This window comes from Pongo abelii, chromosome 11 (assembly GCF_028885655.2).
Source record: "Pongo abelii isolate AG06213 chromosome 11, NHGRI_mPonAbe1-v2.0_pri, whole genome shotgun sequence".
Taxonomy (NCBI): domain Eukaryota; kingdom Metazoa; phylum Chordata; class Mammalia; order Primates; family Hominidae; genus Pongo; species Pongo abelii.
In genome coordinates, this window is record NC_071996.2 from 108723975 (window position 1) to 108751171 (window position 27197).

The 27197-nt window shown below is 38.6% G+C and overlaps 1 protein-coding gene across 11 annotated transcripts in view; it reads left to right on the forward strand.

Moving 5' to 3' along the window:
- The window catches only part of PARD3B (par-3 family cell polarity regulator beta), a 1076689-nt gene that overhangs the window by 878790 nt on the left and 170702 nt on the right, over positions 1 to 27197 (forward strand). For all 11 annotated transcript variants that reach the window (XM_024243295.3, XM_024243296.3, XM_024243297.3 and 8 more), the window contains one exon: positions 17604 to 17906. In XM_024243295.3, coding sequence (XP_024099063.2) covers positions 17604 to 17906 — 303 coding nt within the window. The remainder of the gene's footprint in view (positions 1 to 17603; positions 17907 to 27197) is intronic.

Sequence of the window (27197 nt, forward strand, 5' to 3'; positions counted from 1 at the left end):
GAATGCCATGGTCAGGACTGAGAATAGGTCCTGAAAAGAATAGGCTTAGCTTAGGTCTGTTGGTCTTGGTGAAGGGACACTGAGGGTAGATCAGACAGGAGGCTCCCATGGACAAACAGTCATTGCCTATCCTAACAAATGAAACATCCTCATTGTAGTTCTCAAAACCATGTGCAAGTAGCATATGGTCGTCTATAAAAGCCTCCTTCATACTCCTTGACACCCAGGTTTGAACTGATGGCCATGGTAGAACCTTTCTCCTCGACATCCAGTGGAGTAGGAATGAGGTCATTCCTGGTAGTCATCTTGTCCCCTAACTGCACAACAGTCTGACAGAATCACCATAGACACAGCAGACATCATCTGGATCAGCTTGTCGGACCTTCTCTGATGGTTGCTGAACGGTGATTGCCTAAGGCAAATGTTGGCCCAGCCAATGCTGTGTCCTCAGTGTGCATGCGGTAGAGAGAGGAAGACCAGATGATGAGGATGCTCACCTCAGGCTTGGACCCGTGTTAAGGAAGACCCTATCACTATCCTTTTGGAGGTAGGAGGGGACCTTAGTTTGCAGACCTGATGGACAAGCCTGTGGTTCTTTCACCTGATACTCATGTGTCCCTGGTCCTTTTCATCTAGCCTAGTGCAGTTCTGAGTACTTAGTAAATACTCTAAATGTTGGAATCAAACCAAATTGGCTGACATGCCCCATTTCTTGGCATATGTCTGGACATGTGAGAATATTCTATATAGTTTCTCCAGAACAAAGTCCCATCTTAAGAAGCCAAAAATGGCAAGCCTAATAAGCACCATAGAAAATACTGTGGTTTACATATGTTCATTGCAACCCTATTCACAGTAGGGTTCACAACATGGAATAATATTCACAACATGGAATCAACATAAATGCCCATCAGTGGCCGACTGGATAAAGAAAATGTGATACCTATATACTATGGAATACTCTGCAGCCATAAAAAAGAACAGGATCGTGTCCTTTGCAAGGACATGGATGGAGATGGAGGCCATTATCCTTAGCAAACTAACACCAGAACAGAAAACCAAATACCACATATTCTCACTTATAGGTGGGAAATAAATGATGAGAACGCATAGAGGGGAACAACACACACTGGGGCCTTTTGGAAGATGGAGGGTAGGAGGAGGGAGGGGATCAGGAAAAATAGCTTATGGGTGCTAGGCTTCATACCTGGGTGATGGAATAATCTGTACTACAAAGGCCCATAACACAGATTTACCTATTTAACAAACCTGCACTTGTACCCCTGAACTTAAAATAAAAGTTTTAAAAAAAGAAAATACTGTAGTTGAATACAGTATTTTTGCTGACCTGTTTAAAGCCTTCTGCATGAGTTGGATAGGAGGGAAAAGACTATACCCTCTGTGTCTTTTTAAACTCTCTATGATGCAGAGAATGTGAATTTTCAGAATATGAGTGCCCTATACCTTTGGACTAGATGGAAACCTCAGGTATGAAGGGTCTGTGTTTATCCCTGTCCTAGGTATAGTCATGGTTCTATACTTACGGTGGTTTTTCCAGGCTCTGTAGAAGTCGGTGGTACTTCTAGAGCTTTTCATGATCCCAGAGTTCATTTAATGAAGACTCTGTGTAACCTGGGATGAGTGTCCAGGGCCTTGGGAAGTGTGGCATTTAGGGCCAAGAAAACAAAGGAAATAGAGCGGCACATGCTGTGTGGACAGCCATGATCCCCATGCTTCAGCACATTTTTATGTGAGTCAGCTTTGAGAGATAAAGATCAAAGACGTGTCCAGGAGTGCACCGGCCAGGTGTGAAATTCCAGGTGACAGAATGGAAAGAAAAGAAAGGTTTGAAGGGAAAGGAAAGGAAATGCAGCTAGTTTCCTTTTATTCTCTTTATTTTTCCTGTTTCCTCTTCAGGAAGTTTATGTAGCTTACAATACCCCAGACATTCAACAGAAGGGGTTGATCCTCATTCTTTTCCAGATAATGATAAGCACCGAGGGCCTGTCATTTATTTTTCAGATATAACCCTTGGCAGTCCCTAGGGTTAAACGATGCTGTGCTCCAGAAAATTTTAATACAGAAAACTTACTTTGCTTTCTGCTTTGGTCTGTGCTACGAAAAGTGGGCAAATATAAACTGGGAGAATATAAATAAAATAAAGGCTACTTCTTGCCACTTACAAATGTCATTAACAATAAGAATAAAGCACATCAACAAGTTACAAATTTTATCCAACCAGCAGAGCTCCCCCAGGGGCAGATTCTTAGAGCTCTTTCTTCAGTGTTAGTTTGGCCAGCAGCCTAGGGAACATCATTTAATGTCTTCAATGCTAATGACACCTTTTGTAGGGGGACTGTCTAGGATTGTTATAAAGGAATTAGTTGTTATCAGAGAATATCATAAGCACTCTGTAGGTTGTTCCCCGTCACATCCCCACCTCTCTTTGGGGCTAATTTTCTAAGGAAAGCTAAAAATGTTTACTAAGCATTTCTGAGAAACTTGTCTACATTATGAGAATAGAAATTACAGGAACTCAGTGCATTAGCAATGGGAAAGGCTTAATGGGTCTGGGAAAGGTATAAATTTAGGGAAAATGTAAATTGCAATAGTTGGAGAGCCTTCAAGGGCAGTTTTCTTGAAATGGCAGTGTTTAGTAGCAATGGAAAGATACTCAAGGATCTTGCCATTTGGCATTGTAAAAAATGCAACTCATAGGTAGGAATTGCAAATCCCATTAGTTTAGAATATGAAATAGACTCGGTGTAAAAAAAAAAAAAAAAAAAAAAAAAAAACATTTGATTTGGGGAATGTGCTTGGTTCCAGGCCATGCAGGATATGGAAATCTTTTCTGTGGTCATCCCACCTAGGCAAAGAACCAGTTAACTTTTCAGGATTCTCTAGAATTAGAATGTTTTGAGTCCATGCCTAACTCTCAGAAGCTTCCCAAACTCTACTGCCTTGACTTACTTTAATGAGCATTTAGGATTTAGAGAAAAAGAACATCAACATGCCCTTTGTTCCATGATCTTTGGCAAACCATGGACTATGAAAGTGCAATATCCACATAGTGGATTCTGCAAACCATGAAGAATTCACCGTGTTATTTGTGTGTTTAAAGAGGAAAACATAAAGAGTCAATTAATGACATTAAAAAATTTGCATGTCAGTATTATAGAATGTCAGATTTACTATACAGAAATACATGTATTATTTATTTATTTATATCAAGAAAAGTGATAAATTATCCCATCAATCTAGTTCCCTTACAATGTCAGATCTGGTTTAGGCTGACAAGAAAAATGGGCGGTACTGAAGGAGATCGTTTAGAAAATATTATAGACACCCAGACAGGAATGAGGCAACGGTGAAAAATAATGCAGTTAAAATAGTTTTGTTGAAAAAATGAAACATTGATCACAAAGATTGCATGGAACAGTGTATTGGCTGGTCAGTAGTCAGTATAATAATTTTAATACTACTATTACTACTACTACTAACAATAATAATAGTAAACTCATATTGTTCCTGACCAGGTACAGCTTGCAGCTTTAAAACTGCATTGATAGGGAGAAGCTGAAGAAACTGAGCCTGTTCTCTGGAACAAAGGATAATTATAGTGACCTAATTGTAGCTTCTATTACAAAAGCAGAAATGATAGCCAGACAAATTATCTCTGCTGTCAATAAAGAAAGCTGTACAGCAGGTAGTTTATAATCTCTTTTAATGATACTACTTCTTTTACCCCAGAGCTCTCTGTAAAAAACCTTTTCTGACCTCGACTACGATTACCGCTATAGGGAGCAAACCTCCTCTTTACTCTCTATTCATCTCTGACTCTGTTGTTTGGGTTCATACAGTAGCAACAAAGAGAATTTCACTGCCTACAACTTCTAGCACTGGCCAAGTCAGTCAGAACTATGCTATTGTGGACACGTTCTACATGAGACAAAATAAATCAAGAAATAGTATGGAAAAGTAACAAAATGTTCTAAGGCTTTTGAGGAATAGAAAATATGAAACACTAATCAATAATCGTTTAATGAATCATAAAAGGCAAATGAGAAAATCAGAAAATATAGATGCAACTTATACCACAGATAAAGTGCTAATATTGCTCCTATTCAAAGGTCTTTGAAAAATCGAGGGGGAAAATGGCTAGCAATCTGATAGTAAAATCAGCAAAAGATATGGACAGCTCACAGAAGAGGAAATGAAAATGGCCCTTAAGCATATGAAAAGATACTCAGCATCATATAATAAGAGATAGGCTAATTAAAACTTCACTGAAATATGATTTCTCACCTATGTTTATCAAATTTCCCAAAGTTCAACAATGCACTCTGTTCATGAGACTGTAGAGAAACAGGCATCCTCTTACAGTGTAGGTGGCAATGCAAAATGAAATGTGGAAGGAATTTTGTCATAATCTAGCAAAAAGTATATGTGTGTTTCTCTTTGACCCAGCAATCCTGCTTCTGTCAATTCCTCCCAAAGCCACAGTGCTAACAGTATGGACTGACGTTTGCACAAGATTTTTCATTATGACATTATTTGCAATAGCAAAAAATCAGAAATACCCAAATGTTTGCAAATGCATGACTCGTTAAATAAACAAAAGCATGTCCACACAGTAGAATACTATGAAGCATTTTAAAAATAAGAAAGATATCTAAAGAAATTGTAGTGTCTATAATTTCTTTGCTAATATGGAATGTTCTTCTGTCTATTACTATATGAAAAAGCAAAGTATAGAAAAATATGGACAGTATGCTACCTTTTGTGTAAGAAAGAAGGGATCTAAATATATAAACACGCTTTCTTTTTTTAAAGAAACAAACATAGTTACATTGCATGGGATGGAGAAGACAGAAATGAAAGCTATATATTATAAGTATATTTTGCTATATTTAAATTTTGAAAAATATGCCTTACATATAGCAAATTAAATAAAAAGGAAAAAACAATCCCTAAAAACTGAAAACAAACCAAAATGAATAACCTAACTGAAACAAATTGGTTGCATAGCCATTCAGGAAAAAGAATTTCTTCAAGTGACATTAGAATACACATTTTGATTATACATATTTAGTGTAATATATTCTAGCAAAAAAATAGAGCAATGAAGACATCTTAAACTTTAATAGTCAAACTGTTAGTAATTGCTGTGATCTGAATGTTTTTGTCCCCATCCCCCCAACTCTGTTCCCCACAGCAAATTCATATGTTGAAACCTAATCATCAGTGTGATAGTATTAGGAGGTGGGGCCTTTGGGAGGTGAAGTGCTCAAGAATGGGATTAGCGTACATATAAAAGTGGCCCCAGAGGCTGGGTGTGTGGCTCATACCTGTAATCCCAGCACTTTGGGAGGCCAAGGCAGGTTGATCGCTTGACCTCGGGAGTTTGAGACCATCCTGGGCAACATGGAAAAAAAACCCATCTCTACAAAAAATTACAAAAATTAGCCAGATGGTGCACCTGTAGTCCCAGCTACTCAGAAGGCTGAGATGGGAGGATTGCTTGAGCCCAGGAGGCAGAGGTTACAGTGAGCAGAGATTATGCAGTAGCATTCCTGCCTGGGCAACAGAGCCAGACTCTGTCACAAAAAATAAAATAAAATAAAAAGAGGCCCCAGAGAGCTGCCTCACCTCTTCTGCCATGTGAGAGATCCAGCAAGAAGTCAGCAATCCATCCTGGAAGAAGGCCCTCACCAGAACCCAACCATGCTGGCATCCTGTTACCAGACTTCCCAGCCTCCAGAACTGTGAGAAATCCATTTCTATTATTTATTTATAAGGCTTCCAGTCTATTTTATTATAGCAGCTTGATGGGACTAAGACAATAATATTGATATTATCATTTTAAAACTATATGATAATAAAAATAATTATATCAGCATTAAGAATCAAGATTTTTTGTTTAAAGGAGGGAGGAATAAATATACAATATTAAAATTTTAAAAGTAAAAATTCTGTAATGTTAAATTTGAATCAGAAATATTAGTATAAACGTATGGGCTTTTTTTTTCCAAAAATATGTATTTCCTAACTCTATTCAGAGAAAAGGCTGAGAAATAATAATAACCCAGTGGCAGTGAGCACTCCTAAGGCCCAGATTGTGGTCTCTAGATATCATTCCCCTCTAAAAACAAAGGGGTCCTTGGAGGAATGAGTGCTTCCAAATTAGGAACACAAGATACTCAACATAAACCTGGAACTACTTGTTTGTCGTAAAGCAAGGAAGCAATCAAAGGCTAAAGGGTTAAGCCAGAAGGACGAAAGAGCTCATACAATGCAGTCTCTTGACTAAATATGGACAACATGTGCAAGAAAAAGTATAAGGAATGCAATTGAATAAAAATCCTAAATATGTTATTACAAATGTGTATTATATATTATGGACTTACATAAAAAACCGTAAGTTTATAATTATGTTCATAATCCCGTATTCCCCCAAAAATGTTCCTAACTACTTGTTTGTCACCATTGGAAGTATCTAGGACACTAACTCCTGACTCTGAAAATTAGCAATGAAAAAGAAATATTTAAGCATTTATTCAGATTTCCCAATACGAAGTACATCTCGCCATAATCAAAATGCCAAAATTGTCAAAAGATTTTCTTTGCAGAAGAATCCCAGCTAATAAATTTTTTAAATGGCCTTCGAAAATGACTGTTGTGCAACCCCTAATGAAATAATTAATTCAGTCAAACATCATCAGTGAAAGAAATGATTAAATGAAAGATTGATAAGGGAACTTTACAATGGAGACATCAGTTTGTCTCCTTAGCATTACTAAAGACAATCAGATATTTAGGATGGAGAAGACAGAGATGAAAGCTATACAACTATACTTTGTTATGTTAAATTTAGAAAAATACACACTTTTCCAAATTTTTGTGTATAACACAATTTGAAGCATGTGTGCTTCCTTTAAGGCATTTGTATTAGTTTCATAGGGCTGCCACTTAACAGATTACCATAAACTTGGTTGCTTTACAACAAATTTGTTCTCTTACTGTTCCGGAGACCAGAAGTCTGAAATCAAGGTGTCAGCAGAGTTGCTTCTTTCCAGAGGCTGTGAGAGAGAATCTGTTCCATCTTCCTCTGTCCTAGCTTCTCTTGGCTGCCAGCAATCCTGGGTGTTTCTTAGCTTATAGATACGTGGCTCCAATTTCTGCCTCTGCCTTCACATTGCCTTCTCTGGCTCTTCTCTTCTGTTTATGTCTTCTCCTTTATAAGAACATTTGTCATCAGATGTAGAGCCTATATGGATAATCCAAGATAATCTCACAACAACATCTTAAACTTAATTACATGTACAAAGACCTGTATCCAAATAGGATTGCATCAACAGGTTCCAGATGGACATACAATTTCCCTCGATATATAAGTGAGGGGCCTGCAGAACTCACTTATATGAAAGGTCTGCCCTCCATATTTGCAGGTTCCTTATCCCACAAATACCATATTTATCCGGGTTGAGTTGAAAGAAAGCTGTGTATAAGTGAACCCATGAAGTTCAAACCCTGTTGTTCAAGGGTCAACTGTCTGTTTTAGGGAGCCACCATTCAACCTACCAGAGTACTCCTCCCCAAAAATGTTGAATCTAACCAAGCCTCCAGCTGCACTGTCCAATATGATAAACATTAGTCACATTGAAATTTAATTCATTTAAATTTTAATTAAAATCTTGTATCTTAGTCATACTAGCCACATTTCAAGAGTTCAGTATCCATGTGTAGCTAGCAGCTGCTGTAGTAGATAGCTCGGATATGGAAGATTTCCATTTCCATCATCACGGAAAATCCTATTGGAAAGCACTGCTCTAGAAGTTACTCTTCATAAACAAGATATTTGGGGGGATGGAGGAATAAGTTAAATCATTTCACAAGAAAGTAAACAGAGAAATCCAGCACATGGGAACAACTACAGGAAGATCAACTTGGTTTCTGCAACAACCCAAAGGCATGGAAAAAACTAAAAGCAAAAAGGAAAAAGAGTACAGTTCAGTACATTTAACGAGACTTAAGAGAACACCAAATGTAACATACAAGCATTTTTACAACCTGATTCAAATAAATCATCTGGGGAAGACAGACATTTTTAAGGCATTTGGGAAAATTTGTTTATGGAGTAAGTATTAGATGATACCAAGGAATAATTGTTCATTTTTAGGTGAAATAATGGCATAATAAAACATTCATGATATTTTGGTATGCCTTTGGAAGTATGTAGGGGGATTTACTTTTAAAATGCTTGGTAAAAAATTAATAGAAAAATATATTTAAAATATGACAGAATCTTGATTTTATTTATTTATTTATTTATTTAGAGACAGAGCCTTGCTCTGTTGCCCAGGCTGGGTGCAATGGCACAATCTTGGCTCACTGCAACCTCCACCTTCCAGGTTCAAGCAATTCTCGTGCCTCAGCCTCCCAAGTAGCTGGGATTACAGGCATGTGCCACCACACCCTGCTAATTTTTGTGTTTTTAGTAGAGATGGGGTTTCACCATGTTGGCCAGGCTGGTCTCGAACTCCTGACCTCAAGTGATCTGCCCACCTTTGCCTCCCAAAGTGCTGGGATTACAGGCATGAGCCACCGTGCCCAGCCTGAATCTTGATAATTATTGAATACAGAAATGAAAGATATATGGGAGCTCATTGTGCTATTATCCTACTTTTGGATATCTGAAAGTTTTCATTATATCGATTTTTTTTTTTTTTTGAGACAGAGTCTTGCACTGTTGCCCAGGCTTGAGTGCAGTGGCGCTATCTCTGCTCGCTGCAAGCTCCGCCTCCCAGGTTCATGCCATTCTCCTGCCTCAGCCACCTGAGTAGCTGGGACTACAGGCATCCACCACCACGCTCAGCTAACTTTTAGTATTTTTAGAAGAGATGGGGTTTCACCATGTTAGCCAGAATGGTCTCGATCTCCTGACCTTGTGATCTGCCCACCTCAGCCTCCCAAAGTCCTGGGATTACAGGCGTGAGCCACTGTACCTGGCCACATCAATTTTTAAAATGTGATCAAGTTTAGATTATTTATAATCTAACATAAATGAAAGAAACATTAATGTTGAAGACAAACACCTCAACAGAATTCAAGAATTCAACTCCTGCCATTTAGTAAATGTTAGCTGTCAGGCAAAGTGTGCAGCCTAGCCTCTCTAATCTCAGCTTCCTCCTCTCTAAAGTTGAGACTTGTGTACATTATGAGAACTGTTATATAATCATGAGAAAATATATCACTAATATTATTATTGATGTCAGTTCATCTTTTTAGATAGATGAGATACTGGACAGGATGGGCTCTTGTGTGTAGCAAACTTTTCTATTTTGAGGCATTTGAAGGGCAGTCTTAATTACAGAATTTTGTTTTTAAACCAGTTTTATGTTTAGCTCATGGATCCAGTTGCTTCTTACCATCTCCAGTGATACACCTGTATGGACAACCACCACCTTCCCTCACCTGGCTTGTTGTAGTAACCCCCTAACTGTTCTCCACAGTTTTCTCTCACCCAGAAATGCCCACTTCACTCTGTTCTCAACAAAGCAGTCAGAGAGCCCTTTACCATGTAAGTCAGAGCCTATCACTTCACTGCTCGCAACCTCTAGTTTGCTTCCCACCTCACTGAGAGTAAAAACTGAACTCTACCATGGACCTCCAGGCCGTGTTTGCCCTAAGTCCCTGCTTCCTCTCTGGCCTCCTCCAACTTCTCACTACCTCACACTGGCCTTGCTGTTTTTAGCACATGCCTGCCTCAGGGGCGTTATATCTGCTGTCTCTCTACCTGGAACATTCTTCTCCTGTTATCTATATAGTTTAACTCTTTTCTTCTTCTTCAAGCCTTTTATTTTATATTTTCAGTAGTGCCTTTCTGTTAAATAAATGTAGTGCTTTTAAATAAATTTAATTTATTTAAATTTTAATTAATTAAAATTTTGTACCTTAGTCATACTACTCACACTTCAAGAGTTCAGTATCCATGTGTAGCTAGTAGCTGCTGTATTTAATAATATATATTTAATAATGTAAACTCCCTTCAAAAACTCCTACTACCTCTTCCTGTTTCACTTTCCCCTATACTACTTACTAAAAACATATTTTTTCATAAAGTACCAATTTGTAGGCCAGCCTTTGATGTTGATAATACAAATCATTCTTATTGATCCATAAATACATCCTCTAAAGACTAGACAGCTTGTTTTACATCTATTACAAGTTTCTGCATTCATCATTCAAAAAATTTTGGAAGTGTTTTGGTTGCTTGAGAAGGGGTGTGTTTGCTTAAGTAATTTAAATATTTTCCCAGCAATTATATTCTGTTAATTTGTCATAATAACTGCTTTTAGATAATGCATTTAAAAGAGAATTATATATAACTAAATTTATAAATAATGAATCTAAATTTGTTAGTTTATAAAAGGTATAAATAGTATAATCAGCATTTTTGCCTTTTCTTTTTGTGTTTTCTTTTTAAATTGAGATATAGGCCAGGCACGGTGGCTCGTGCCTATAATCCCAGCACTTTGGGAGGCCGAGGCAGGTCGATCACCTGAGGTCAGGAGTTCGAGACCAGCCTGGCCAATATGGCGAAACCCCTTCTCTACTAAAAGTACAAAAATTAGCCAGGCATGGTGACAGGCACCTGTAATCCCAGCTACACAGGAGGCTGAGGCAGGAGAATCACCTGAACCTGGGCAGTGGAGGTTGCTGTGAGCTGAGATCACGCCACTGCACTCCAGCCTGGGCAACAAGAGCAAGACTCTGTCTCAAAAAAAAAAAGGTAAATTGAGGTATAATTTACATAAACTGAAATGCTCAGATCTTAGAAAACAGAAGAATATTCTGTATTCTCTTTTAATGAATGTATGTCAAGTTACAGAACATTTCTAGCACCCAAGGATGTTCCCTCATACTTTTTCCCATTCATAGGTAAAAGCCTGATCTAGAATTGCTTACAAATGGAATTATATAGTATATAGTAAATCCTTTTTTCTGTCCAACTTCTTTCACTAAGGATGATAATTTTAAGATTCATCCTTGCTGTTGGCTATTTTTGTAGTTTATTTCTTGTTATTGCTGATTTATCTTCTGTTGTGTGCATAAACCATAGTTTGATTATCCATTCTCCTGGTGATAAACAGCTGAATTATGTCTAGTTTTTGCTATGATGAATAAAGCTGCTACTGAACACTCTTCATGGATTTTTGGTAAACATATGTTGTTGTTTCTTTTCTCAGTTCACCTGAGGTGAATCACTGGGTCCTAACATCAGTGAAAGTATAGTTTTGAAAGAACTCCTGGACCTTTTCCAAAAGGGATTATGACATTTTATACTTCCACCAGCAGTGTATGAATGTTCTGGATGCTCCATATCCTTTCCAACATTTGTTTTTGTCATTCTTTTACACTTTAGTAAGGACATCTCATTGTAGTTTTAATTTGCATTTCCCTGATGATATATGATACATTTTCATTTGCCTATTAGGCATTTCTAGTTATTATTTATTTTTTCATTGAATTATAATTACTTGTATATGTCTCCTTTGATAGTAAGTCAAAGACTGAGTATTTTTTTCTAGTATATAGTATAATGTCAGTAAAATATTGAATAAATTAATCTGTCAACCAAATATTAGCAGGAAGAACACTCATGACGCACTCAAGGAGCCCTTAGTCTAGTTATGGAAGCAGAAGGTCTAGAGTAAATCATAAAAGTTTTTTACTTGGTTTTGTTTTCTACAAAGTGACATATGACAGTTTCATGTTAATAGAGAATTTACTGGATGTATGAGTTGAAGAGGAGACGAAGAATTGTTAAGGTCATTGTGGAGCTGTTTATGAATAAGTTAAGTCTTTATGCCAGAGAAAACTAGAGTTAAATAAATATTTGATTAATGGGACATGAGTAATATTAGGAAAAGCAGTTGATTTAAAGAGACCAAATAAAAGTTCAGTGAACAATAATTTGAAGAAAATTGTCATAACTGAGTTGACAAAGGGGTCATGAGAAATCAAGTTTACAAGAAATAAAGATGCCTGTTGGTACAGGGTATTTAATGTTTTCAAAAAGATTTTTATTCACTACAACTTGTAGTTGTTAGGAAATTTTTTATATTTTTTAAGTTTTTAAAATTTTCTTGGGGAGGGTGGGATGGGGGTGAGAGTTGAGAAACTACCTATTGAGTATTATGTTCACTATTTGCATGATGAGTTCACTAAAAGCTCAAACTTTAGCATTATGCAGTATACCCATGTATACCCAAACCTGCACATGTGCGCCCTGAATCGAAAATTAATTTTTTAATTATCTTAAAAATATAGAAAATGCAAATAGCATATAAGGTATAAAGGCTACCTCCAATTCCACTCTCCAGATGCAACCACTTAGGAATTTTTTGTGTATTCTTCCAGACATTTTCTATGTATATGCAAGGATATATATCATATAAATATTTATATGTATAGTACCCTCACCATTACATACATCATATTCTTTTTAGTATAGGAATAGTATGACCCTATGTTTTACAGCTGCATAATACTTTTCTCTATTCCCCTGTTAATGCATATTTAGACTCTTTCCCACCTTTTACTATTATAATAGCACTTTGTGTGTTTTTCTTTTTGATACCTGGGATCCTTTAATTATAATAAGGAAATTTATTCCATTTACATTTATTTTCATAACATAAATTTGGTCAACTTATTTTTTTGTTACTTTCTTTTTTACTGCTATCTCTTTTTTATTTTCTGCTATATGGTTAAGAGTTTATTTTGTGTATTTCTCTCCTGCTGAAAATTTGGGTTTTAGTGGTTTCTTTGTAATTATATTTAATATATTCAAACCTCTGTTTCTTGATGTATCAATTTTAGACAGTAACTACTGATGCCTGCTTTATAAAGTGAGAAAATGAGGAAGGGTGAAAATAAAGATAGGGTACTCTCTCCTAAATTACTTCCTTATTAACTTGTGATTTTCATTAGTTTTTTTATATTTTATATTATCAGAGTTTATAATGTTTACATTTTTTCTATAATTATTGTTCCCACAGATATTTAGTCTTAGTTTTATACTTAAATGAATGTATTGCTTACCTCCAGACTTGCTATTCCACAGCTTCACCATTATCTTAGTCCATTTTTGCTGCTGTAACAAAACCCTGAGACAGGGTAATTTATAAAGACAGAAATTTATTTATTTTCGCATAGTTCAAGAGACCGAGAAGTCTAAGATCAAGGTGCCAGCAGGTTCAGTGTCTGGCGAGGCCCTCTTGCCCATAGATGGTGCTGCCTAGGTTTCCTCATTTGGCAGAAGAACAGAACAATGGAATAGCAAAGAGGGACCTTAGCTAGTGCTCTGTAGCCATTTATAAGATGTTAATCTTTTCACGATGGCTTAGTCACTTCCCAAAAGGCTCCACCTCTTAATACCACCACAATGGAGACTGTATTTCAACACATGAATTTTGGGAGACATTACGGCCGTAGCAACCATGTTGAATTCTTCATTTTGACGCAGTTCTTAGTTTGCTGTTTTCCGTTATTAATAAGTTTTTCAAGATGGGTCACTAAGTACTATATTCCCTCTGTGTTTTCAAATGTTTGAGGGTGTTTTTCTTTTATCTTTATTTATGTTAGAGGCCAGCATGAGTTTGCCTGCATTTGTCGATTACTTGATTTTCCTCCTTCTTGAGAGAGCACTTATGCTTACTATATGCAATAAGCTCTAACATTTTCTTTTACTGTATTTAAGTATGACCATTAAATTTATATTATCTTCTATGGAAGTTTTTTTAATCTTATTTTAAAAAAATCTATGCTAAAATATAGTATTAAATAACATGGGCATAGTGATCTAAGGTTACCAGCAGCTTCAATTCTACGTGATCTCTCAAAATACCCATTTGCCAGATTTGCTGGGTGCTCTGCCCTGGGGGCTTGTTTTCTATGGTTTTCTGTTTTGGGAGAGCTAGTCTGAGATCAGCCTACTTCTTAGTGAAGTCACCTAGGTTATTGGTCCTATTTTGATGAGTCTGGGTTATATAACTCTGCTAATTCTGCCTATCAGATACAAAGCAGGTTCATACTTCTCTCTTCTCACTACTTCACCTCCATGAAGTTTTTTTTTAAGGTAGGAGACCTGCTCAGGGGAAATATCTCTCTTCTATCTCTGCCTCTCCTCCATTCTGAAGCTGGATCCCCGCAAAGAATTACCCTACAATTCCAGGGTCCTATTCCTATCCTTAGACTATATTAAATTTTATTGACTGTACCCCTGTAGACTCCCTCCTTATTTTCAGTGCAATGTATGCATGGCTGGAGATGCAGCCATATATCGACTGGTGGTGCACTCTACCTTTGGGGCTGAGTCCAAGTTTCATAGCAAGGCATGAGATTATGGTCGTTTTCTAATTCCACTGTAGACAGAAGTTTCTTCCCAATTTCTCAAGTGTTTGTTCATATAGAGTTTCAGGGAGGGAAGTAGAGTCACTTGACTTCATCGTTTATTATCATCTCTTATTAGAGATCCTCAATCTGACAGATATGACAGGAAATACTCTTTAAGGAAGATTATTCCAGAGCCTTTTAAGGTATATATTAAAGTGGGATGAGGTGACATACCAAAAACTCTCAGAATAATCTAGGCCAGTACAGTCCAATAGAACGCTCTGCAGTGATGGAATTAGTCTCTGTTTGTGTTGTCCAATATAGTAGTTACTAGCCACATGTAGTTACTGAGCACTTGAAATGTGGTTTGTGAAACTGAGAAATTGATTTGATGTGAATTACTTCAAATTTAATTTTATAGGGCCACACTCAGCTAATGGCCATTATATTGGATGGTGCAGATCTGGGCAATATAAAAGCCTGAACATTAGACTGTGATGAAAGAAATGGAAATAAAAGAGGATACCCAAGAGGTGTTATGGAGAAAAGAAGCAGCAATGTTCCCATAGAGGAAAAGAGAAAGAGGAGATTTAAACAATTCAAAGGCAGTTTGCTCAGAAGAATGGGGTAACTGGTAGTACTGTCAAATAAAAAAGGGTATCTTTTGAAAAATAAATATTTTAACAGGTTGAGTTCCCAGTGGTAAGGAAACCTCTAAGTGGAAATGATTATAAACAATTAAAATTCTCACATGAATGGGGGGTGGGGGTGAGGGTCAGAGCTACCAAAAAAAAAAAAATTTCCTTGACACTTCCATCTTGGTCTCTTCTGCCACCATACACTCCTTTTCAGAGATTACCTTGTCCTCCTCAACATGGAGGGACCCTGATATATGACATAATAATGATTGTTCAGAGAAATTACTATTTTACCTGTTGAATGATTAATATGAAATTAGTTACTGAAACACTCACTGGTGCAGAGTATCAAAGAGAGACGGTTTTGTTTCAGAAAGGAAAAATATAAGATAAAATATTGCTTGGCATACACATAGTACTTTTCATCTGAGATTCTCCACGTACTCAGCAAGTTTAATTAATGAGAAAACCTCTAAGAAAGAGAAGTGATGAAATAAGGAGTACAGATACCAGTGTTCTATTTCTGTGATTTTTAAAAATCAAGCTTAGTATTTTCCTCTTCCATTAATGCACACAAGTGTAGCCCCATGAGGCAGCCGTGAGATATTCATCTTTCTGCTGAATGATTTCTCTTGAAGGCATCTCACTTATGAGGGATAGCAACCACACAGAATCCTACCCCCTAACTTTATTGATGTCCTTTGCTGTATTTGCAATGGAAATCCATCCCTATCATCAGGGTGCAGCAAGCATTCTCTGATAATCAAGTCTGCACTGTCTCTGGAAAGATTGTTTTGTTGCAGAATGGAGCAGGTTATCTTCTTTATCAAAAATTACTCAAAACAAACATCCATGAATCTAGGACTAACATGCATTGAAAGGGAATAGGCAAGGCCCCTTAACGGGTACCCTACTGTGTAATCTTCCTTTCATCTTAATTCAGAATCCCTTGGAAATTCAAGTTGCCGTATGCAAAAATATAAATTCTTCTAATTACTTATGTGTAGGGCACAGGTTTGGCCTAATCAAAAGAGATATGCAATAATATATCCTGGCATTTATTTTCATCTGTTGTAACTTGAGGATAGGTGCTGGGGTTTTGTTTTGGTTTTGGTTTTGGTCTCATGCCCTCTTATTCTTTTTTGTTTTGTTTTTTGCTTTTTGCTTCCCGATTGAAATTGTCCAATTTCTTTTCTCCTCCTTACTCAAAAAAAATAAAAAACAAAAATGCTGTTCTGCCAAAAGAGAAAAATACCTCAGAAAATCCTGCCTTCTAAAGATTTTTACAAAGGATTTGATGTTTTGCAAAATAAAACTAGCTTCCATGTGCAAAACAGCTGTTTTTGTTTGAATGGGGGAAGACACTGATGGGTTTCAGTTGTTGTTTTTTTAACTCGTCCAGGCCTCCCCTATGTCTCCAGTCATATACAGATCATTCACTTCTAGCCCACAGCCCTCTTATATTCTCTGGGCCCAGGACATCAAGTTTGTCCCATCTTTTCTTGACCTTCTTTAGCCACCTGACCCAGCATTGTCTTATCTCTCCTCTTGTACACAGTGCCCCTTCTTTGTCCAGTGACAAGGTTTACACTCTTTTCTCATTAGTGCTGAAGACCTCCTCACACCATCAAGATCACCGTTGTCCAGTAAGAGGCTATAGTGACCTTTCTATTTTAATACATTACTGAGAATTTAGGAGAGCTGATCTAACACTTTCCAGATTAAATGTCAAATTCTCAAAATTCAGATGGATTTGGAATCCACCTAAGTATATTTTTCTGCTTCCATTCCCAGTAGACTGCATAGTGCCACTGATTAGCACTAGCATTTTGTAATATCACTTAAGGCTTTAGCACTGTGGAGTTCTGCCAGTAATGGTGTTTAATTCACTTATATGTGCCAATTCATCTCTGTCAGGAACCTATTAATTTCTTTGCTATTTTACTCTGTCCCTAGCCCCTATATAATGAGATACAATAATCCCCATTTGTATAACCAAAAAACTTAGAGTCTCTTATAATTTATCCCTGATCCCACTGCTTTTAGTGACCGGAAAGCCTCTGTATTTCTTTTTCATATTTAAATCAATTTTCACAAGTTCTTTTCTTTAGAAGAATACACAGGAACTCTAGGGCACTAAATTACTGAAGTCATAGAAAAACTACAGGATTTTGATGGGTTTGTTAACATGCATCCCTCTCCCAAGAAAGGCTTCTATAATATCGAACCAAAGGTGCACTGTTCCCACAAGCACATGCCATCTGTGGGGAGGGAATGTGAATGAAAATCAGCCTCTGAAGCTACTATCAGCCTAGTCATCAGTGGGCAAGATATCAAAATACCCATAGCATTGCTATCAAAGTAAAGACCCTGTAACAAATAAAGATCAGATATATAAAATTAATCTTCTTATGCTGTTGGCATTTCTGCATGCTGTGATCTTGAGTAAACAGGAGAATGACAGCTAAGAGACGAGGAAGAGTTAACATAAATTCAAGAGAGTATTTGATTGTATTATCATATGAAACTCACATACATCTTTGCTACCTGTACTGTATTTTTCAGGATTGGAGCAAAACATCAGGAGCTAAGGGAAAAGCAGGCAAGAGGTCTTCTTGATTATGCTACTGGTGCAATTGGATCAGTGTATGATATGGATGATGATGAAATGGACCCCAATTATGCCAGAGTGAACCACTTTCGGGAACCATGCACATCAGCAAATGTCTATAGATCTCCATCTCCCCCTCGAGCTGGACCATTTGGTTACCCTCGGGATGGCCGTCCACTGTCTCCAGAAAGAGACCACTTAGAGGGTCTCTATGCCAAGGTCAACAAGCCATACCATCCACTGGCTCCAGCTGACAGGTAATAAACTTAGTGAAAGATAAATGTAGCTTTAATTCAGTATGTTTCAAATCATCTCTACTGCTGAAACCGATAAAAAATATCTCCTTCAATCAATTAAAACTGAAATGACTCAGTACCCTAGACAAGTGCCATCCTTTGACCGACCTGTAAGGTATCCACCATCAAAAATAAAACAATAGCCAATTGTAAGGTGGCATGAATGAATAGTAGTAGCAGAGTTCATGATGCAACAGGGAGCCATTTTTGAAGGAATATTGTGACAGACATCTCATGATGAAAACTTTGAATGAATATTGTCCTTTCTCCCAAGAGACCAATTGTAAAAGATTTATTCAGGAAGATGGCATGGCACATGGAGGTGGAGAGTCAGAAAAGAGAAAATGATAGCTTCCAAGTAGGTGTAATTGAAGTGGGAATTACAGATAGCTGCAGAGGAGCAGGGGCCTTTGAAAAGTAAGATGGGGATTTTGTACTCAATGGAAAGGTGACCCTGTATAGATATTCATGGATGATCAGAGGTAGAAAAAGAGATAATCTTGGCAATAGGAGTTTGATGAAGTAGAGAAAGATAAGAGGTGACAAGTCCACAGATCTTTAGGTTTAGCAGCTAAGGAGAGAGATAATAGGACCATCTGTCAGTACAATTGAAGTAGGTAGAAAACAAGATAATTCCAACCCCACCTCCTGCCAAAAGTAAAATGCTTCATGTCTTGAAAGACTGATGTAAGAGAGTTTTAGTCAATATGCATTGTTAGGTGACCCTTGGAATTACACATGCAAGGAATGAGTTGACTGATCTTGGACTAATCTGACTAGCTTGACGTCTGGAAGGAGGTGGTGGGGAAGAAGGGTAGCAGGCACAGAGGGCTCTCATTCTGTATGAAGAAAAGACTTGTTTTCCAGACTTCTTAGGGTTCTGACAACCACCCAGTCCCTATTAGTAACCAGCCTTTGTGTGATAGCATGATATATTGCATATGTTTACCATTTACATTTGCCCAGCTGGGTGATATTATGCACTTTCAATTAGGTTGGGGAGAGGAAGGGAAATCATGGCATTTTTATGCAGACTGTAAAGTGTAGCTTCAAAAGACTGATTACCTTTCAGAGCCTTTCCAATAACCAAGTGGGAAGGAAGGAGCAATTTTTAATCCTTAGTGTCAGGCTTCCAGGTTGATAATATTAAAGAAAGATGGTCAAGTTTTTCTTTGGGACAAAATGAAAATATAAATTTTTATGACTGTGATATAGCCATAATAACTAAACTGCTAATTCAAATAATTGATTAAGAGTTGGATTTTTCTCCCCAGCCTTCGTAGAGGATTGAATTTTATCGTATAAATAATAACACCAGGCATGAATCTCTTCTGGCCCAAACCGTAGTCAATCTTACCTTCCCTAAATTAGATAGGTCTTCATAACAATCCTCTTTGCATATTCCACAGCTAGAATCCCAACACAGAGGGACTGTTCATAGGAACCTCCTAAGCCAATATTTTCCAATACTAATTCCATGGAAATAAATATGAGGCATTTTATAAATAAGGATTCACAAGTCAAATACATATGGGGAATTCTAGGGTAAGCCACAAGAAACAGGTTTTCCTTTTTTTTTTTTTTTTTTGAGACGGAGTCTCACTCTGTCAACCAGGCTGGAGTGCAGTGGTACGATCGAAGCTAACTGCAACCTCCGCCTCCTAGGTTCAAGCGATTCTCCTGCCTCAGCCTCCCGAGTGAGTAGCTGGGATTACAGATGCCTGCGACCACGGCTGGCTAATTTTTGAATTTTTAGTAGAGATGGGGTTTCACTGTCTTAACCAGGCTGGTCTTGAACTCCTGACCTCGTGATCCACCCACCTCGGCATCCCACAGTGCTGGGATTTGAGGCGCGAGTCACCGGGCCTTGGAAGAACAGGTTTTCTTATTGCAGTCTTCTTATGCCCAATATGCTGACATGCATTCTGAGTTTCTAAGAGGACCATCCAACAGCCAGCATGCATCATCCCCCAAATTTTTGTGATCTAAAGCATATGTTTCTCATAGATCTTTGGAACACTATTTAGGAAACTCTACTAACTAATCTATGTCGATGTGACCAGAAAATAAATTTCTTATGATAATCTTAACTGCAGCCACTATAAAATGATATAAAAAAATTATTGACTGCCCAGTCCAGACATATGTGTAAAAGAGTGTTACTTTTGGCTCTGACCCCTTTATATTAAAAGTGATCAAAAGCTGCTTTCAGTAGAGTTTACACTGCTGTCCTGTTTTTGGATAGCAGATCAAAATGTAACTCTTTATACTCAGAATTATCTTTATCCTGCTCTTATCTTTAATTATACTTAAAGACTGCCCTGCTCCTTGTTCTTCAAGTCTTCAAGCAAGCCGATTTTGTCCTGGCACACAGTAAGCATTCACTAATGTTAGCTATTATCATCATCATTGTTATTATTATTATTATTATTATTACTCTCCTTTTTCAATGAAATTCTGAACTTCCCTGTTATGCCTGTGCCCAGATAAGTCTAAGAAGAGTTGCTATGGCAGTTTCCCTAATAGTATCTGTAAGCAGGAACCTACGAATTCTAAACCTACCATACGTACTGTTAGAGGGCAATGCCATTCATCCATTCATCTTTTCATTCCTTCACTCGTTTAGTAAGTATGTATTTGACACCTAATGTGTTCTAACTACTGTAGAAAGCTTTAGGGAAGATAGAGAGATGATTAAGAAACAGTCCCAGGCCAGAAGAGGTCATAATCTAGTGAATAGAGGACCAACACACGTAGAAATGGATCATTGCAATGTCTTGTAAATAGAAGGAAAAGAAGTTTTTCCTTTCTAACTCTGCCTAAGCTAGTCAGGAAAGTCCTCCAAACAGAGGTGATATTTGAACTGGCTCTAGAAGGCTTAGTAAGACAGGAGCAATTGCAGTAGAGGAATTGTTTTCTTTGCAGAATAATTAAGCATGCACAAGAGCAAAGTGGTCTGAAAGAGCAGGCCTGTTAGGGGAGCTCAGAAGCACCCAGACACGGAGCGTGGGTGGGAAGGAAAGTGATAGGAAAAGAGGCTGCAAAGCAGGCTGGGGTCAGTTTGTGATTTAATGGGTTGTATCTTAGGCTGCTACTTAATGATTGGTAGTGGCTGTCCAGAAATCTGTGTTAATGAAGGTTCTGAGGCAAGGCACAGTATAATCCCAGCACTTTGGGAGTCCAGGGTAAGGGAGAATCACTTGAGGCCAGGAGTTGGAGACCAGCCTGAGCAATATAGCAAGACTCCATCTCTACAAAATATTTTTTTTTTTTTTTGAATCTCACTCTGTCACCCAGGCTGGAGTGCAGTGGCATGATGTCAGCTCACTGCAACCTCTGCCTCCTGGGTTCAAGTGATTCTCGTGTCTCCATCTCCCAAGTAGCTGGGACTACAGGCACAAGCCACCAACCCGACTAATTTTTTGTATTTTTAGTAGAGACAGGGTTTTGCCACGTTGACCAGACTGGTCTCAAACTCCTGACTTCAGGTGATCTGCCCCCCTTGGCCTCCCAAAATGCTGGGATTACAGGCATGAGCCACCATACCCGGCCTCTACAAAAGTTTCTTTTTTTAACTATCCAGGTGTGGTGGTGTGCACCTGTAGTCCAACCTACTCAGGAGGCTGAGGTGGGAGGATGGCTTGAGCCCAGGAGTCCAAGGCTGTAGTGACCTGTTGATAGTACCACTGTACTCTACCCTGGGTGACAGAGAAAGATCCTGTCTCAAAACAAAAAAGAAGAGTTCTGAAGTTATGCCTGAATAAGGGTATTTTTCCTGGACTCCAGAATGATGAGTGGTAGCAAGTGTGTAGGGGGTTTTGATGTATTTGCCAATCCCGTAGACAATGGGAGCCACTAAAATGTCATAACTGGGGAATGAGCTGATGGATTTGTGTTTTGGGAAAATAGCTCTTCCAACTTGATGGCAGACAAAGAAGAAGATGGTTAGACTAAGAGACAAAGTAAGAGATGATTACAGTAGTAAATGAGGACAGGAGCTTGAAATAAGAGAGTGGCGTTGGAGACAGGAGAGTATAAGAAGCAGCCCAAAACTTTAGCTTAAAACAAAGACAAAGATGTTTAGCAGATATCACAGACATGAGGCTTTCAAATGCTTCAGAGAGCTCAGTGGAATAAGGACTAAAAAGAGGGCTTTAGATTTGGCCACTAAAAGGTCATCAGTTAATTTAGAGAGAACAGTTTTAGTAGCTAAATAGGACCAGAGGGAGAATTATAATGAGAAGAGAATTGATTAAGAGGTGAGAACTTAAGGAGTGAGCTCTTGGTGACAAACAGAGAGCAGAGTTATAGAATGGAAAAGTTGCAGCTTTGAAGTTCCTTCTGTGACAGTATTTCAGAGCTAACAAGAGAATTCAGAGACTGTCTAGAGTGACCCTCTCATATGATTACTGCAGAAACTGGGGCCCAGAGAAGATGAGTGGCTTGCCCAAGGTCACACAGCATGGAATCAGGACTTTATCCTAGATCTCTCTGTTCTAAAGTCTTCTTTTCCCTACCCCACACTATGATATAGACCCATACTCTCATTTCCTACTTGAGGAATGTATTAGTCCATTCTTGCACTGCTATCATGAAATACCTGTGACTGGGTAATTTACAAAGAAAAGAGGTTTAATAGGCTCACAGTTCTGCAGGCTGTCCAGGAAGCATGATGCTGGCATCAGCTCAGCTTCTCAGGAGGCGTCCACAAACTTTCAATCGTGGCAGAAGGCAAAGGGGAAGCAGTCAGGTCTTACATGGCAGGGACAGGAGCAAGACAGAGTGGAGGGAGGTGCTACATACTTCTAAATGGCCAGATCTCATGAGAACTCACTCACCATTGCAAAAACAGTACCAGTGGGGAAATCCACCCCCATGATCCAATCATCTCCCGCCAGGCCCCACTTCCAACATTGGGGATTACAATTTGACATGAAATTTAGGCAGGGACACAGATCCAAACCATATTAAGGAAATTAGTACCTGGATAAATAAAGAAGCATCCATCCAGGCTCCCAACATATAATGGCAGATTAAATCATGGGTTTGGGGATGAAGCTGATATGGGTCCAGTCCACTTCCAAATACTCCTGCATGAGCTGCATGACTTATCCAAGATGCCATTTTTTATTTTAATGCATATAATTCAACAAATACTTATTGAGTATCCACTAAGGGTCAGGGCCTGAGTTCAGTACTGGACTCACCAGGGAACTGGGAGGAAGATGATTATGCTGCCTTCATTATAGAGATTAGGATCCAGTGGCAATACAAAGACCTAAACATGCAGTGAGAACACAGTGTGGAAAGTGCAACTGAAGAGTAAGTGCAGGGTACTGTCTGGGGCCAGGCAGCAAGGGTGAAAACAGAGGGGAGAGGAAGCATGATGTGTAAGGGGGACTGAAAGACTCTCAGTAAAATAGAAACCTGGTGGGAGGGGTAAATGGAAAGAGAGAACATAGGATGGCCTCAGAGCTGACCAAAGGCAGATGAGAGAGGTTGGCTGGCCTTGATGAAGAGTTTGGACTCCATCCTGAGGGAGGTGGGGCAGGGTTTGGGTTGGGGAAGAGCTCGCTGAGGGGAAGAACTCACTGAGGGTTTTAACGTGAGATATAATCCTGGAATTCAATAGGCTGTTTAATAGCATAGGTGGTTTATCCTCACCTACTTATTTGTAAAAGGGAAGATCATAATAATATAGCCTTTCATCCTGTGATGGTTAAATAAGATTTTACTTTTTGCATTTTTTTCTATCTCCATATGAAACATATCCTATTTGTCCATATATCTCTGTCTCATAGGAACAGATCGTATATATGTGGTCCATAGTAGCTTTCTAATAGAGGCGACTTCGGTCTCATACCTACTTGCTTCTCAAAGGTTGGCCCTGAACCTTCAGCCCATCTTAGAAAAAAAAATTTCCTTATAAAAGATTCACCTATAAATGACAGTGGTTGAAAAAAAATTTCTACCACCAGGACAGAGACACGTGACTAGATTTTCACAATGCTGGTTCTTCCAGGATTTGAACGTAGCATGGGTTAAATCCTGCCCTCAAAGCCTGACAATTACTCAGGTTTACAGTGTGCTAGTTTTCCACCACAATGCCAGCATTGAAAGGGCTCCCACAGTGTATGAACATGAAAACTTTATGTCTGGATGAGGACAAAACAGTTCCAAATAGGGGGCTAGAAGGTATGTGTGGCACACAGCACAAATGCAGTTTTGCATTAGTTTGTGTGACAATTTGACATTCATTTCTAGAGATTGCCAAATGGGTTTGATTGCACACACTATCAGTAAAAGAAAAAAAAATGCTTTTGGGTGTTAACCTCTAAAAATAGGGGCATTTGTTTCTAACTGATATATACTAATTTACCCTACTAATATATTACATATAAGACATATACCAAATAGAGAAATTAATTTTAAAATGAGACTTTAATAAATTGTAACATGAGTAGTGGTTCTGTTATTTTCTTCCTCTCTCAAATGGGGTTTATACAGCCCATTTTGGAGACCACTGGTCTCAGCTTCAGGCTTCATGGTGGTAGGGACCTATCCTGCTTTTGCTCACCCTGTCTCCTCAGTTCCTGGGGCGGTCTGTCCTCAATAAATATTTTTGGAATAATGAATGAATGGTTTAACAGAACCTTTTTTTTTTTTTCTTGAGATGGAGCTTCGCTCTTGTTGCCCAGGCTGGAGTGCAATGGCGCGATCTTGGCTCTCTGCAACCTCCACCTCCTGTATTCAAGCGATTCCCTTGCCTCAGCCTCCCAAGTATCTGGGATTACACATGTGCACCACCACACCCAGCTAATTTTTTGTATTTTTAGTAGAGACGGGGTTTCACCATGTTGGCCAGGCTGGTCTCAAACTCCTGACCTCGTGATCTGCCCACCTTGGCCTCCCAAAGTGCTAGGATTATGGGCGTGAGCCACCGCACCCGGCTGATTTAACAGTATCTTAAAGTTGGCTAGCACCTTCAGTGGTCAAGCCTCACGTCCCACTCATCAGAGGCATCTTCTCCACAAACTGCCTCATGAATGTTACCTAACTCACATTGGCATACTTCAGTGACAAAATTCATGAGGCATCCTTTTTCTTTTAGATCACTCTAGTTGATGTAGAAATGCCCACTTTTTACTCACCCAAACACTGTCTCCGTGTAGCTTTTACCAGGGATCTTGGGTTGAGCTACCTGGACACAGCATCTAGGCCTCATTAACAGCCTTTTAGATATTTAAAGTGACTGCCGTGACCACCTTCACTAACAAACATTTATGAACTCTAAACATATGCCAGGCCCTGTGCTTAGCACTGGCCTTCAGAAGGATGTAGAAAACACAGCAAATGACCTTGAGAAGTTTCTTGTATAATCATTTCTTCAGCATAAACTCTCCCAGCTGTTTTAGCCCCTTCTTAAATTATAATTCACACCTTCAGCCCTCTTGGCAGCCATTTGGGGAAAATGTACACTAAAGTCTATTGCGTTTATGATTGCTTTGTTGGGCATGGCATGCAGAACTGGGTACCATATTTCAGATATGGTCAGAAAATCACAGAAATCAGCGGGACTCTGGGTATCCTTTGATTTTAATCCTTTACACTTATTAATGTGGCCTAAGCTTTTATGTCCATTGTCATTATTAGCTTGTATTGCACTTTTTAACTAAATGTCTGCTTTTTTTTCACTGAAGTTGCTATCAAACAAGATTTCCCAATAAATTTACAAAATCCTATATTGGTACAATAACTTTTTTAAATGTGGGATAGTCTCTTTATCAAAGTTGAATATTTACTTATTAGGTTTAGCCCATTGTTGTAGCCAATAAAGATATTTTAAAGTATTGATTTTTGTACTCCAATGTATTTGTTGTTCCCTAGATTGTACCATCCTCATATTTAATCATTGTGGGCTCCTCCATGTCATTGATGAGATCGTTGATCAATATCAAATACAATCCCAGCATCTCATCACTTGAGACCTCCATTAATCAACACTCTTTGGGATCTTCAGTTAGCTATTAATCTAGTCTGCTGTTATCTAGTCTGCATTTTCCAGTTCATCTGAACTTATCTTTGTGATAACGAGGTACACCATGTTTGTGAAAATCCTTTGATTTACCACTCTGGTAACCCTAACAAGAAAATGAATTATGGTTGGGCGTGGTGGCTCAAGCCTGGAATCCCAGCACTTTGGGAGGCCGAGGTGGGCAGATCACCTGAGGTCAGGAGTTCGAGACCAACCTGACCAACATGGAGAAACCCCATCTCTACTAAAAATACAAAATTAGCTGGGCGTGGTAGCCCATGCCTATAATCCCAGCTACTTGGGAGGCTGAGGCAGGAGAATCGCTTGAACCCGGGAGGTGCAGGTTGAGGTCAGCCGAGCTTGTGCCATTGCACTCCAGCCTGGGCAACAAGAGCAAAACTCCATCTCAAAAAAAAAAAGTGTGGGGAACTATTTGCTCTTGATGAATCTTAGAGACCGCTTTTTTTTTTTTTTTTTTTTTTTTTTTGGAGACAGAGTTGCCCTCTTGTTGCCCAGGCTGGAATGCGGTGGTGCAATCTCAGCTCACTGCTACCTCTACCTCCCAGGTTCAAGTGATTCTCCTGCCTCAGCCTCCCAAGTAGTTGGGATTACAGGTGCCCGCCACCATGCCCAGCTAATTTTTTGTATTTTTAGTAGAGACAGGGTTTCATCACGTTGGCCAGGCTGGTCTCGAACTCCTGACCTCAGGTGATCCGCCCGCCTAGGCCTCCCAAAGCGCTGGGATTACAGGCATGAGCCACCGCGCCTGTCCCCCTTTATTTTTCCTCTTTCTAATATTCATAAATAAAGTGTCCATTTAGACTTACTTATGCAAAATAACACTCTGTGAGCTGATGTAATACCAGGCACTTAGAGGCATGTAGTATTTGCTTACTAAATACTTAGTTAGTGACTGATATATGGCAGCTGTAAAATTAAAGTGGCAAATAGCGCACAGCTCCTCAATGCTCCAGTTAAGCAGCTTTGGTTTTCCAGCATGTATCCACTAATTTTGCAGGAAAATTTTATTGAGCATCTGTTGTATTCCAGAGGTCACACAAAGAAGTTTAGAAGCAATCTGACTCTCAAGGAACTCAGTCTGATAGCCAAAACTATCTTGTAAACAAATAATTACAATATAATATGTTCCATTAGAATAGAGGTGTATACGAGATATGTTGTAAAAATCATGAAATTGTAAGTGCACTCAGTGTGAG